This window comes from Leucoraja erinacea, chromosome 34 (genome assembly GCF_028641065.1).
Source record: "Leucoraja erinacea ecotype New England chromosome 34, Leri_hhj_1, whole genome shotgun sequence".
In the NCBI taxonomy this organism is placed as follows: Eukaryota; Metazoa; Chordata; class Chondrichthyes; order Rajiformes; family Rajidae; genus Leucoraja; species Leucoraja erinaceus.
Genome location: NC_073410.1, coordinates 17907942 through 17920850, shown reverse-complemented (window position 1 = coordinate 17920850; position 12909 = coordinate 17907942). Strand labels below are relative to the sequence as shown.

At 44.3% G+C, this 12909-nt stretch overlaps 1 protein-coding gene across 1 annotated transcript in view; it reads right to left on the bottom strand.

Annotated features, from left to right (window-relative positions):
- The window catches only part of LOC129712847 (uncharacterized), a 61477-nt gene that overhangs the window by 2629 nt on the left and 45939 nt on the right, over positions 1–12909 (bottom strand). Inside the window, exons 6-7 of the mRNA XM_055661566.1 lie at positions 5309–5329; positions 2022–2128 (exon numbers count right to left, since the gene is read on the bottom strand). Coding sequence (XP_055517541.1) covers positions 2022–2128; positions 5309–5329 — 128 coding nt within the window. The remainder of the gene's footprint in view (positions 1–2021; positions 2129–5308; positions 5330–12909) is intronic.

Genomic DNA, 12909 nt, shown 5'->3' with positions numbered 1-12909 from the left:
CTATCGGGAATCACAACGTGGTTTGGGCACAACTTGGCATGTCCCCAACTGCCAAAAGAGAAGTGTCGAACGTGGTTTGTCAGGGCACACCTGCCCTTGTTTCGATCACATGTCAGGTATGCACATCAACGACTCTACTTCCTCTGAATGCTTAGAATATTTGGCATGTCCCCAACAACCCTCACCAACGTCTATGGATGTGCCGTAGAAATCATTCTATCGGGATGCATCACAACGTGGTTTGGGCACAGCTCCATCCAAGTCCACAAGAAATCGCAGAGGTGCGGACGCAGCAAAGACCAGCACGCTAACCAACCTCTCTTCCATGGACACCGATTACACTTCACGGCAAGGCCACCAGCATAATCAGGGAGTAGTCTCACCGCGGTGGCTGCCAATTCCCCTCTCTCCCACCTGGCATGAGGTACAGAATTTTGAAAACGCATACCTCCAATTTCGGGGAGAGTTTCTTCCCAGCTGTAATGAGGCAACAGAAGCGTCCTCTCAGCAACGAGAGAGCGGTCCTGACGCCCATCTAGCTAATTGGAGATGTTCGAACAATGTTTAATGTGAATTTATTGGACTTCAATGTTATACCTTTGCACTAAACCTATTCCCTTAATCCTTTATCTTTACCCTGTGGATGGCTGAATTGTAGTCATGTATAGCCCTTCCGCTCACTGGATAGCACGCAACGAAAAAATGTCATAGTACCTCGGTACACGTGACAATAATAAACTTCATTAAAACTAAATATCCCTCTAAAACCTACCTGCCCATGTATCTGTTCCTGGAGATTATGGATACGTGACGTTTCGGGCCGAGACACTTCTCACCTATCCATCTAATCCAGAGATGCTGCCTAAACTGCTAAATTACTCCAGCAATTTGTGTCCCTTTGTTTAACATCGGAAAGAGTGCAGCAAGGATTTACCACGATGTTGCCAAGACTGACAAGCACAGGGCGAGGTTAGGCAGGCTAGGACTTTATTCATTGGCCTGCAGGACGATGAGAGGTGATCTTATAGAGGTGGATAAAATCATGACGGGAATAGATAGGGTGAATGCGCAGACATGGCGAGCGCACGTTTGGGGAATTGAGAACCAAAGGGCATAGTTTAAGGTAGGAGGTGGAGGGGGGGGGGGGGTTACTGAGAACCTGGGGCACATTCAAGCATTGTATGGTGGGTATATGGAATGAGCTGCCAGAGGAGATAGTTGAGGCAGGCACTGTCACAATGTTATTTCGACAGGTACATGGATAGGATATGCTTAGATGGTTATGGCCCAAATACAGTCTGGTGAGACTAGGGTAGATGTGGCATCTTTGGCATCATGGGCATGTTGAGTTGAAAGATCAGTTTCCGTGTTGTCCGCCTCTACAACTCTATGATTCCCACCTCAATGAACAATAGACCCCATACCTCTGTGACAGGCATGTGGATATAGAGTCAAAGTCAGCGTGGGCACAGGCCGTTTGGCGGCGTTTGATCCACATACCTATAAACTTCAGTAATCCTGTCTAAATATTTATTAAACATTGTGATAGTGCATGCCTGCACTACCTCCTCTGGCAGCGCATTCCATGCACCCACCACCCGTTGTATCAAAACGTTACCTCGTACGTTACCATTAAATCCATTTCCTTCTCACCTCAACCCTATGTTCTCTGGTTCTTGATTCCCCTACTCTGGGCAAATGACTCTGTGCGTCTGCCTGGTCCATTCCGCTCAAGATGCTGTACCCCTTTATTAGTTCACCCCTCATCCTCCTGCGTTTCAAGGAATACAGTCCTAGCCTGCACAACTTCTCCCTATAGATCAGTCGATCGAGTCCTGGCAACATCCTACTAAATCTTCTCTTTCAAGCTTCACATCATCTTTCCTATAACATAGTGATGAAAACTGAACGCAATACTCTAACTATGGCTTCCCCAACAATTTATAGAAATTTAACATTGCTTCCCAACTTCTATACTCAACAATATATAACAGAATATGTTTTCCCCCAGAATTACTTACCTTGCCTTTGCAAGCCAGCACAGAAGCAATTATTCCATAGAGAATGCTCTTGCAAATCAGGATCATATAAGTCAGTTTCCCAGCTTCCATAGCCTGTGTTTTGGCCTCTGTTAAGGGAACATAACAATTTGGTATGAACATCTTTAGTTAGGAATTAAGTTTAAACAATAACATACTTACTTGCTAATGTAGGATAGGCACTTTAACTCAACAGATGATAATGAATTAACAATCGCTGGCGTTGCGGACTGGGAAGAAAGCTGCCAATGTATACAGCGGGATATAGATCAGCTACAGAAACGAGCGGAGAATAGGTAATGGAATTTAATCCGTGCAAGTGTAAGGTGTTAAACTTTGGGAGGTCGAATGTAAGGGGAAATACTCCATTGACTGTCAACACTTAACAGCATTGATGTACGGAGGGATCTTGGTGACCGTGTCCGAACTCCCTGAAAGCGGCATATACAGTTCCACCACCAATTTTCTTTAAGTTTAGTTTAGCTTATTGCCACGTGTACCGAGGTACAGTAAAACACTTTTGTTGCGTGCTAACCGGTCAGCAGGAAGGCAATACAAGATTGCAACCAAGCTATCCATAGTGTACAGATACATGATAATGGGAATAATGTGAATATTATTTCGTTCAAGATAAAGTCCAGGAAAGGTTCTCCAGTGAGGTAGATGTATTTCAGGATTTGTGGTAGGATGGTTCAGTTGCCTAATAACTGCGCGGAAGAAACTGACCCCGACACTGGAGGTGTGCGTTTTCACACGTCTCTAACTTTTGCCTGATGGGAGTGGGAAAGAGGGAGTGGCCAGGGTGCAACTCGTCCTCGATTATGCTGGTGGCCTTGCTGAGCCGGTGTGAGGTATAAATTCAATCAATGTAAGGGAAGTTGGTTTATGTGGTGGTCTGTGTACCATCCGCAATTATCTGCAATTTCCTGCGCGCTTGGACGGAACCGTTCCTACTCCCAATTTTACAGCAACTAGTTGTCCGGCACGTCTTTTAATCCAGACAATGTACGAGAGGACACTTGAAATATGTCCCCGGAAGTCCCCCTCGAAAATGTGGCATCTACGCCTGGTAAGGTAGCTCATCTCGATCTCAGTGAGACATTAATGGCTGATAGGCCGGTTGAATTTGCCTCCTGCGGCAAGTTCTGAATCTTTGGCATGGCCGGAAACAGCAGGACAATTGCCATAGCAGAATTGTGAGACTGACTTTGCGGGGCCCGTATCCCGGCCCCTAGCGGCCTAGGCGGACTGTGCCAGTACCGTTGTCCTCCTCTCGGAGTCCGTGATCTCGGCTGGTCTGGCAAAACGGATAATCCAGAAAGGGCATCGGAAAATCGGCGGTGGACTTGTACATTAACTAAAAGTCAATTATACTAAACCTACGACTAAATCAGATTCGCAGCTTCCTTTGTCAGAATTTTAGCTCTGTTAAGAAAACAGAGATATACTCAATACCCTGACTGATGATGCAATACAATAATAATACAATACCGTTTATTTGTCATCGAAGACCAAATTAGAAATTATAATATACATTGTGAGATTATGTTACAGTTGTACAAGACATTGATGAGGACAGATTTATAGTATCATGTTCAGTTTTGGTCATCCTGTTATATGTTGTTCCTTGAAAGTAGAATCACATGTAGATAGGGGTGTCAAGAACGCTTTTGGCATATTGGACTACCGTCAAAGTATTGAATATGGAAGTTGAGAGGGCATGTTACATTTCTTTATGAACACGTTAGGTCTTTATGAACAAGTTAGGTATTTATTCTTTGGAGAGCAGAAGGTTAAGGGGGTGCTTGATAGAGGTGTTTAAAATGATGAGAGGGATAGACAGAGTTGACGTGGATAAGCTTGTCCCACTGAGCGTAGGGAGAATTCAAACAAGAGGACATGACTTGAGAATTAAGGGACAGAAGTTTAGTGGTAACATGAGGGGGAACCTCTTTACTCAGAGAGTGGTAGCTGTGTGGAATGAGCTTCCAGTGAAGGTGGTGGAGGCAGGTTCAATTTTGTCATTTAAAAATAAATTGAATAGTTATATGGACGGGAAAGGAATGGAGGGTTATGGTCTGAGTGCAGGTAGATGGGACTAGGAAAGAATACGTGTTCGGCACGGTCTAGAATGGCCGAGGTGGCGTGTGTCCGTGCTGTAATTGTTATATGGTTATATGGTTATTTGTATAAGATGTTGGTGAGGCCACCTTTGCAGTATTGTGTTCAGCTTTGGTCTCTATATAATCAACTAGAGATGTTGCAGAGAAGATTTACGAGGAGCGCAGGAGGAAGAGGATGATCGCGTAGAGGTATATAAATTCGTGAGGGGAATATAAGATAGACACAAACACGTGGAGTAACTCAGCGGGACAAGCATCATCTCTGGAGGGAAGGAATGGGTGATGTTTCGTGTTGAGAAACGTCACCAATTCATTTTCTCCGGAGATGCTGCCTGACCCGCTGAAATACTTCAGATGTTTTTGTCAATCTGTGGTTTAAACTAGCATCTGCATTTCGTTCTTACACATGAGGGGAATAGATCGGTTGATCAGGAACCAAAGGACATAGGTTATATAGCAGATATACAAGACATAGATAGGGAAGGCCACATTTTGATTATTGAGTCCAGTTTTGGTCAGCATATTTATGGTAAAGATGTTGTTAAGCCGGAAAGTATGCAGCAAAGATTTACAAGGATGTTAGCAGGACTTAAAGCCTGATTTTATTCCTTGGAGTGCAGGAGGATGAAGGGTAATCTTATAGATATGTACACAATCGCGAGAGTAATAGATCGGGTAAAAGCACAGGTGATCGAGAACCAGAGGACATCGGTTTAATGTGAGGTGTGCCAGATTTAATAGGTATCTGGGGGGCAACTTTCCACACGGATATATTCCTACGTGGATATCTGGAAAGATCTGCCAGGGGAGGTAGTTGAGGCAGGTACTATCAGAACGTTTAAGAAACAGTTAGACAGGTGCTTGGATAGGAATTGTTTCGAAGGATATGGGCCAAGCGTGGGGAGGGGGTGGGGGGGGGTGGGGGGGGGGGGGGGGGGGGGGGGGGGGGGGGGGGGGGGGGGTTGTGGGGGGTGGGGGGGTGGGGGGCGTAGTATACATGGGGCCGTTGGTTGGTGTGGGCAAGTTAGGCCGAAGTGCCTTTTGCACTCTGTATGACTCTGTGATATTCATGTTTAAACACTGACACACAAAGTGTAAACAGTCATGAAATAATAACGGAATCCTTATTTAAGTAAAGCCACTCACCTTTATTTATGCCACACGTCTCTGTAAGAAGAAATATGAAACACGTTGGTCAGTAGTAGATTATTTACATATTTAATGCATAGAAAATACAGATTTATGGATTTAGCCCGATCCATCACAAATACCAGACTCCAACCAGCCTGCACAGGAGGCACAGTGGCGCAGCGGTAGACCTGCTGCGTTGCAGCGTCAGAGGCCCGGCTTCGATTTGCCAATGTGTGCTGTCTGTACGTAGTTTGCAAATTCTACCTGTGACGCCGGTGCTGCCGTTTCCTCCCACATTCCAAAGATGTGCGGGTGTGTCGGTTAATTGGATCCTAAACAATTGTCCCTAGAGTAGGATAGAACTTGCGACTGTTGGTTGGCGTGGACCCAGTGGACCACAGGGGCTGTTTCCCCGCTATATCACTAAACTAAACTAAACTAAACTAAGCTAGTGTACAGGTGATCGTTGGTCGGCGTAGGCTCGATGGCCCGAAGGAGCTTATTTCCATGCTGTATCACTAAACGAAACAAAACTAGCATGTGGGTGATTGTTGACCAGCGTGGCCTCGATGTGCCAAAGGGCCTGTGTCCACGCTGTGTCTCAAAGCTACAACTAAGTTTCAATGAGGTCTACCCTCATCCAGCGAGTAAAGGCCCAATGTTGTAAAACACTCGTCATACGTACACCCAATCATTCCCTGGATCATTCTCATAAACTACGTATGTTTTGTTTTGTATGTTACTCATCATCTGCAGTTAGAGTATCATATAGTCACATATCGTGGAATTAGGCCCTTTGGAGCAACTTGACCACGCCGACCAACGTGCCCCATCTATACTAGTCCCACCTGCCTACATTTTGCCCATTTCCTTGTAAGTCTTTCCTATCCATGGACGTGTCAAATGTCTCTAAGATATTATGATAATACTTCCCTCATCTACCTCCTCTGGCAGCTCGTTTCATATCCCTCTGTGTAAAAAAACATTATCCCTCAGGTTCCTATTAAACCTTTCCTTCCTTTCACCATAAACCTACAGGATGTCCTCTGGTTCTCCATTCCCCTACTCTGGGTAAAATACTCAGTGCATTCACCTGATCGAATTATCTCATGGCCTTGTACACCTCTATACGATCACCCTTCATCCTCCTGCATTCCAATGAATAAAGTCCTAGCCAAAACAACCTCTCCCTACATCTCAGACCTTCGAGTATTGGCAAAATCTTCATATGGATCATAAGAATAGGACATCATGCGAGGCATAGATCAGGTAGATGTCTGTAGTCCTTTGCCCATGGTAAGGGAATCGAAAAACCGAAGGCATAAGTTTAAGGTGAAGGAGAAAATAAGTATTAGGAACCTGAGGGGTATTTTTTTTCAAACAGCGGATGGTGGATGTATGGAAGGAGCTGTCAGAAAAGGTAGTTGAGGTATATACTATTGCAAAGTTGAAGAGACATTTAGACAGGTACATATATAGGATAGGCTTAGAGGGATATGGACCGAATACACGCAGGTGGGACTAGTGTAGTTTGGACATGTTGGCTGATGTGTTATGGTTGGGATGCAGGGCCTATTTCCACTATGACTCTATCTAACTTTCAGTAAATTTCAATGAGATTCAATAAATTCATGTTCATAAGTTATAGGAGCAGTATTAGGCCATTCGTCCCATCAAGTCTACTCTGCCATTCACCATGGCTGATCTATTTTCCCTGTTTACCCCATTCTCCTCCTCCCCATAACCCCTGACACCCTTACTAAGCAAGAATCTATCAATCGTTGCCTTTAAAATATCTATTGGTTTGCTCATCACAGCCTTGTGTGGCAATGAATTGCACAGATTCACTACGCTTTGTCCACAGAAATTGCTCATCATCTCCTTTTTAAAGTTACGACCTTTTATTATGAGGCTCTGGCCTCTGTTCATCAACTCTCCCACTAATGGAAGCAACCATTCCGCATCCACCCTTTCCAGGTAAATCCTCATCCATCTAAACTCCAGCGAGAACAGGTCCAGAATCCGTCAATTGCTCATCGTACGTTAACCCAATCATCCGCGGGATTTTTCTCATAAAACACTTTTAGTTACATAGATACAAAGAAAATAGGTGCAGGTGCAGGCCATTTGGCGCATCGAGGCAACAGCGCCATTCAATGTGATCATGGCTGATCATCCACAATTAGTACCCAGTTTCTGCGTTCTCCCCATACCCCTTGATTCCGCTAGCCCTAAGAGCTCTATGACGCGCACCAGGCCACCATATCTAGCAGCCGAGAAGGGAGGTGCCGTGGTAGTCTGGCGCGTCGATCTCTACAAACCTGAGGCCACGCGCCAACTGTCGGACACCTCCTCCTACTTACCGTTGGACCATGACCCCACCGACGAGCACCAGGCCACCATATCTAGCCCCGTCTCCAACGCACCCCCTCCTCGTGGAACCCCCCTCGTAACGTCCCGGCTCTGGAACTCTTTATCCAGAACTGCCGCCGCGACGTCAACCGCCTCATTTCTCCACTCCCCTGTCTCACTCCAACCCCCCCCCCCCCCCCCCCCCCCCCCCACCGAACGCACTGCCATTGAATCATTCCGCAAAACCCAGTTTGGGTTATCAAACCAGGCGACAAGGGAGCTGTCGAGGTAGTCTGGCGCGTCGATCGCTACAAAGCTGAGGCCACGCCCCAACTCTCGGACACCTCCTCCTACTTACCCTTGGACCATGACCCCGCCGACGATCACCAGACCACCATATCTAGCTTGATGAAGCTCTATCTAACTCTCTTTTTAGTTCAGTGAATCCACTGCGTTCTGAGGTCGAGATTTCCACACATTCACAACTCTCTGTGTGAAAAAAACGTTTTCCTCATCTAAGTTCGAACTGGCCTACTACCCCTTATTCATAAACTGTGGCACCTGGTTCTGGACTCCCCCAGCAGCTGGTTTCGTATATCTATCGTCGAATCCATTAATAAGTTTATATGTTTCTATTAGATCCCCTTCCATCCTATTAAATGCCGCTGAATAGAAGCACAGTCGCTCCATTATTTCGCCATATGACAGTTCCACCATCCTTCTGAACCTACACTGCTCTCCCTCATAGCAAGAATGTCCTTGCTCAAACTACGAGACCCAAACTGCACACAATACTACAGGTGTGGTCTCACTAGGACCTTGTGCAAATGCAGAAGGACCTCTTTGCTCCTATACTCAACTCCTCTTGTTATGAAGGCCAAAATGTCATTGGCTTTCTTCACTGCCTGCTGTACCTGCATCCTTACCTTCAGTGATTGGTGAACAGGGACCCCCAGATATCTTTGTATATTTCCTTTTTCCCAACTTCACACCATTCAGATAATAATCAGCCTTTCTGTTTGTTTTTGTCTCCAAAGCGCATCACCTCACATGTATCCACATTAAGCTGCATCTGCCATGCACCCATTCACACTGCCACCCAGCTTTGAGTCATCTGCAAATTTGCTAATGTTACTTTGAATCCCTTCATCTAAATTATTGAAGTATGTTGTAAATAGCTACACTCCCAGCAACGAGCCTTGCAGTACCCCACCTGTCACTGCCTGCCATTCTGAAAGGGACCCGTTAATCCCTGCACTTTGTCTGCTGTCTGTCAACCAATTTCCTATCCCTATCCCTATCCTACCTCAAATAACGTTTCCTCTAATTTTGCCCATCTATGTGGGACCTTATCAAATGCTTTCTGAATGTCCACGTACACCATATAACCATATAACCATAAAACCATATAACAATTACAGCACGGAAACAGGCCATCTCGACCTTCTAGTCCGTGCCGAACACATATTCTCCCCTAGTCCCATATATCTGCGCTCAGACCATAACATTCCATTCTCTCCCCGTCCATATAAGTATCCAATTTATTTTTAAACGATAAAAACGAACCTGCCTCCACCACCTTCACTGGAAGCTCATTCCACGCAGCCAGCACTCTCTGAGTAAAAAAGTTCCCCCTCATGTTACCCCTAAACTTCAGTCCCTTAATTCTCAAGTCATGTCCCCTTGTTTGAATCTTCCCTACTCTCAGGGGGAAAAGCTTTTCCACGTCAACTCTGTCTATCCCTCGCATCATTTTAAAAACCTCTATCAAGTCCCCCCTTGACCTTCTGCGCTCCAAAGAATAAAGCCCTAACTTGTTCAACCTTTCTCTGTAACTTAGTTACTGAAACCCAGGCAGCATTCTAGTAAATCTCCTCTGTACTCTCTCTATTTTGTTGACATCCTTCCTATAATTAGGCGACCAAAATTGTACACCATACGCCAGAATTGGCCTCACCAATGCCTTGTACAATTTTAACATTATATCCCAACTTCTATACTCAATGCTCTGATTTATAAAGGCCAGCACACCAAAAGCTTTCTTTACCACCCTATCTACATGAGATTCCACTTTCAGGGAACTGTGCACAGTTATTCCCAGATCCCTCTGTTCATCTACATTCTTCAATTCCCTACCATTTACCATGTACGTCCTATTTTGATTTGTTCTGCCAAGATGTAGCACCTCACACTTATCAGTATTAAACTCCATCTGCCATCTTTCAGCCCACTCTTCCAACTGGCATACATCTCTCTGTAGACTTTGAAACTCTACTTCATTACCCACAACCCCACCTATCTTAGTACCATCTGCATACTTACTAATCCAATTTACCACATCATCATCCAGATCATTGATGTACATAACAAACAACAGTGGACCCAACACAGATCCCTGTGGCACCCCACTCGTCATTGGCCTCCAACCTGACAAACAACCATCCACCATTACTCTCTGGCATCTCTAATTCAGCCACTGTTAAATCCATCTTGCTACTCCACCATTAATACCCAGCCATTGAACCTTCTTAACCAACCTTCCATGAGGAATCTTGTCAAAGGCCTTACTGAAGTCCATATACGCAACATCCACTGCTTTACCCTCGTTAATTTCCCGAGTAACATCTTCAAAACATTTAAGAAGATTAGTCAAACATGACCTTCCAGGCACAAATCCATGTTGGCTGTTCCTAATCAGACCCTGTTTATCCAGATGCTTATATATATTATCTCTAAGTATTCTTTCCATTAATTTGCCCACCACTGACGTCAAACTAACATGTCTATAATTGCTAGGTTTACTCTTAGACCCCCTTTTAAACAATGGAACAAAATGCGCAGTACGCCAATCCCCCGGCACTATTCCGTTTCTAATGCCACTTGAAATATTTCTACCATAGCCCCTGCTATTTCTACACCAATGTCCTAGGGAATATCCTGTCCGGACCTGGAGACGTATCCACTTTTATATTTCGCAGAAGTGTCAGTACTTCCTCTTCTTTGAATCTCATAGTTTCCATAGCTACTCTACTTGTTTCCCTTACCGCACATAGTTCAATAACCTTCTCCTTGGTGAATACCGAAGAAAAGGAACTGTTCAATATCTCCCCCATCTCTTTTGGCTCTGCAGATAGTTGTCCACTCTGACTCTCTAATGGACGAATTTTATCCCTCGTATCCTTTTGCTATTAATATAGCGGTAGAAACCCTTCGGATTTACTTTTACCTTACAAGCCAAAGCAAACTCATATCTTCTTTTAGCTTTTCTAATTTATTTCTTGAGATTCTTTTTACATTCTTTATACTCCTCAAGCACCTCATTTACTCCATTCTGCCTATAATTATTGTAGATCTCCCTCTTTTTCCGAACCGGGTCCAATTTCCCTTGAAAACCATGGCTCTTTACAATTTTTACGATTTCCTTTCAACCGAACAGGGACATAAAGATTCTGTACTCTTAAAATGTCACCTTTAAATGTACTCAATTTCTCTTCCACATCTTTCCCATAAAACAAACTGTCCCAATTTACTCTTTTTAAATCCTTTCGCATCTCCTCAAAGTTAGCCCTTCTCCAATCAAAAATCTCAACCCTAGGTGCAGTTCTGTCCCTCTGCATAATTATATTGAAACTAATGGTATTTTGATCATTGGACCAGAACTGTTCCTCAACGCATACCTCTGCCACTTGACCCGTCTCATTTCCTAACAGGAGGTCCAACACCGCCCCTTCACTAGTAGATACTTCTATGTATTGCTGCAAAAACTATCCTGCACACATTTTGCAAACTCCAACCCATCCAGCCCATTTGCAGAATGTGTTTCCCAGTCTATGTGTGGAAAATTGAAATCTCTCACAATCACTACCTTGTTCTTACTACTAATATCTACAATCTCCTTACATATTTGCTCTTCCAATTCTCTATCCCCATTTGGCGGTCTATAATACACCCCTATAATTTTTGCTACCCCTTTCCCATTTCTCAGTTCCACCCAAATAGCCTCCCTCCAATCTATCCTACCAAAGCACTGCTGTAATATCTTCCCTGATTTCATTAAAATATACACATTTAAGAAACCCACCCTCTCTTATTCTCTGTTTATTGTCTTTTTCTTCTCTCTCCCCTACATTTGGGTCAGAGTGCTACCATTCTCTGCCCCCCTGCCTCACACACTGACTGCTAGCTTTCCCAATTTGAGTCTCTCCCCCCAACCATACTAGTTTAAAGTCTCCCCAGTAGCCTTTGCAAATCTCCCCGCCAGGATATTGGCCCCCTTGAGTTCATACACGACATCCTAATACACGACATCCACTGGCTCTCCATTGTCCATTTTCGTAGTTACATCTTCAAGAAATTCCATAAGAATAGTCAGGATGATTTGCACATCATAAATCCATGTTGACTCAGACCGATCCTGTTACCGCCATCTAAACGTCTGCCATTTCATCTTTTATGCTTGATTCCAGCATCTTCCCCACCACAGATGTTAGGCTAACTGCTCTATAATTTACTGTTTTCTCTCTCCCACCTTTCTTAAATAGTGGGATAACATTAGCTACCCTCCAATCAACAGGAACTTATTCTGAATATATAGAACATTGGGAAATGATCAACAATGTGTCCACGATTTCTAGGTCCACTTCAATAACTACCTTGGGATGCACTGGGGATTTACCAGCCTTCAGTCCCATTAGTCTAGCCAACACCATTGTCTGCCTAATGTGAATGTCCATCAGTTCCTATGCCACCCTAGATCCTCTGGCCACTAGTACATCAGGGAAATTGTTTATGCCTGTCTTCGTGAAGACGGATACAAACTACCTGTTCAATGCATCTGCTATTTCCTTGTCCCTTAAAATAAATTCACCTGTTTCAGTTTTCAAGGGTCCAACTTTGGTCTTAACTATTTATTCCTTTGCCCATACCAGCCTGCATGTGATCTATATCCTTGCATGGCTGTACTTCCCTGTGCCTGTCTAACAGCCACTTAAACCTCACTGTCGTAGCTGCCTCCATCATCTGCCCCGGTAATGTGCTACATGCCCTCAATCATCGGGTTATATACTCTACGACTCGATAATTCCAGGATCTTTGAGTTTAAGTAGATAGCTCCCTGAAAACGGCAACACAAGTAGATAGAATGGCAAAGAAGGCGAACAGTGTGCTTAACTTCATCGGTCAGTAAATTGAGCCAATATTTCGAATGTAAGGGAAAGATATACCATGACCAAATCACCTTCGTCGTAAACCTTTTATACCTTATT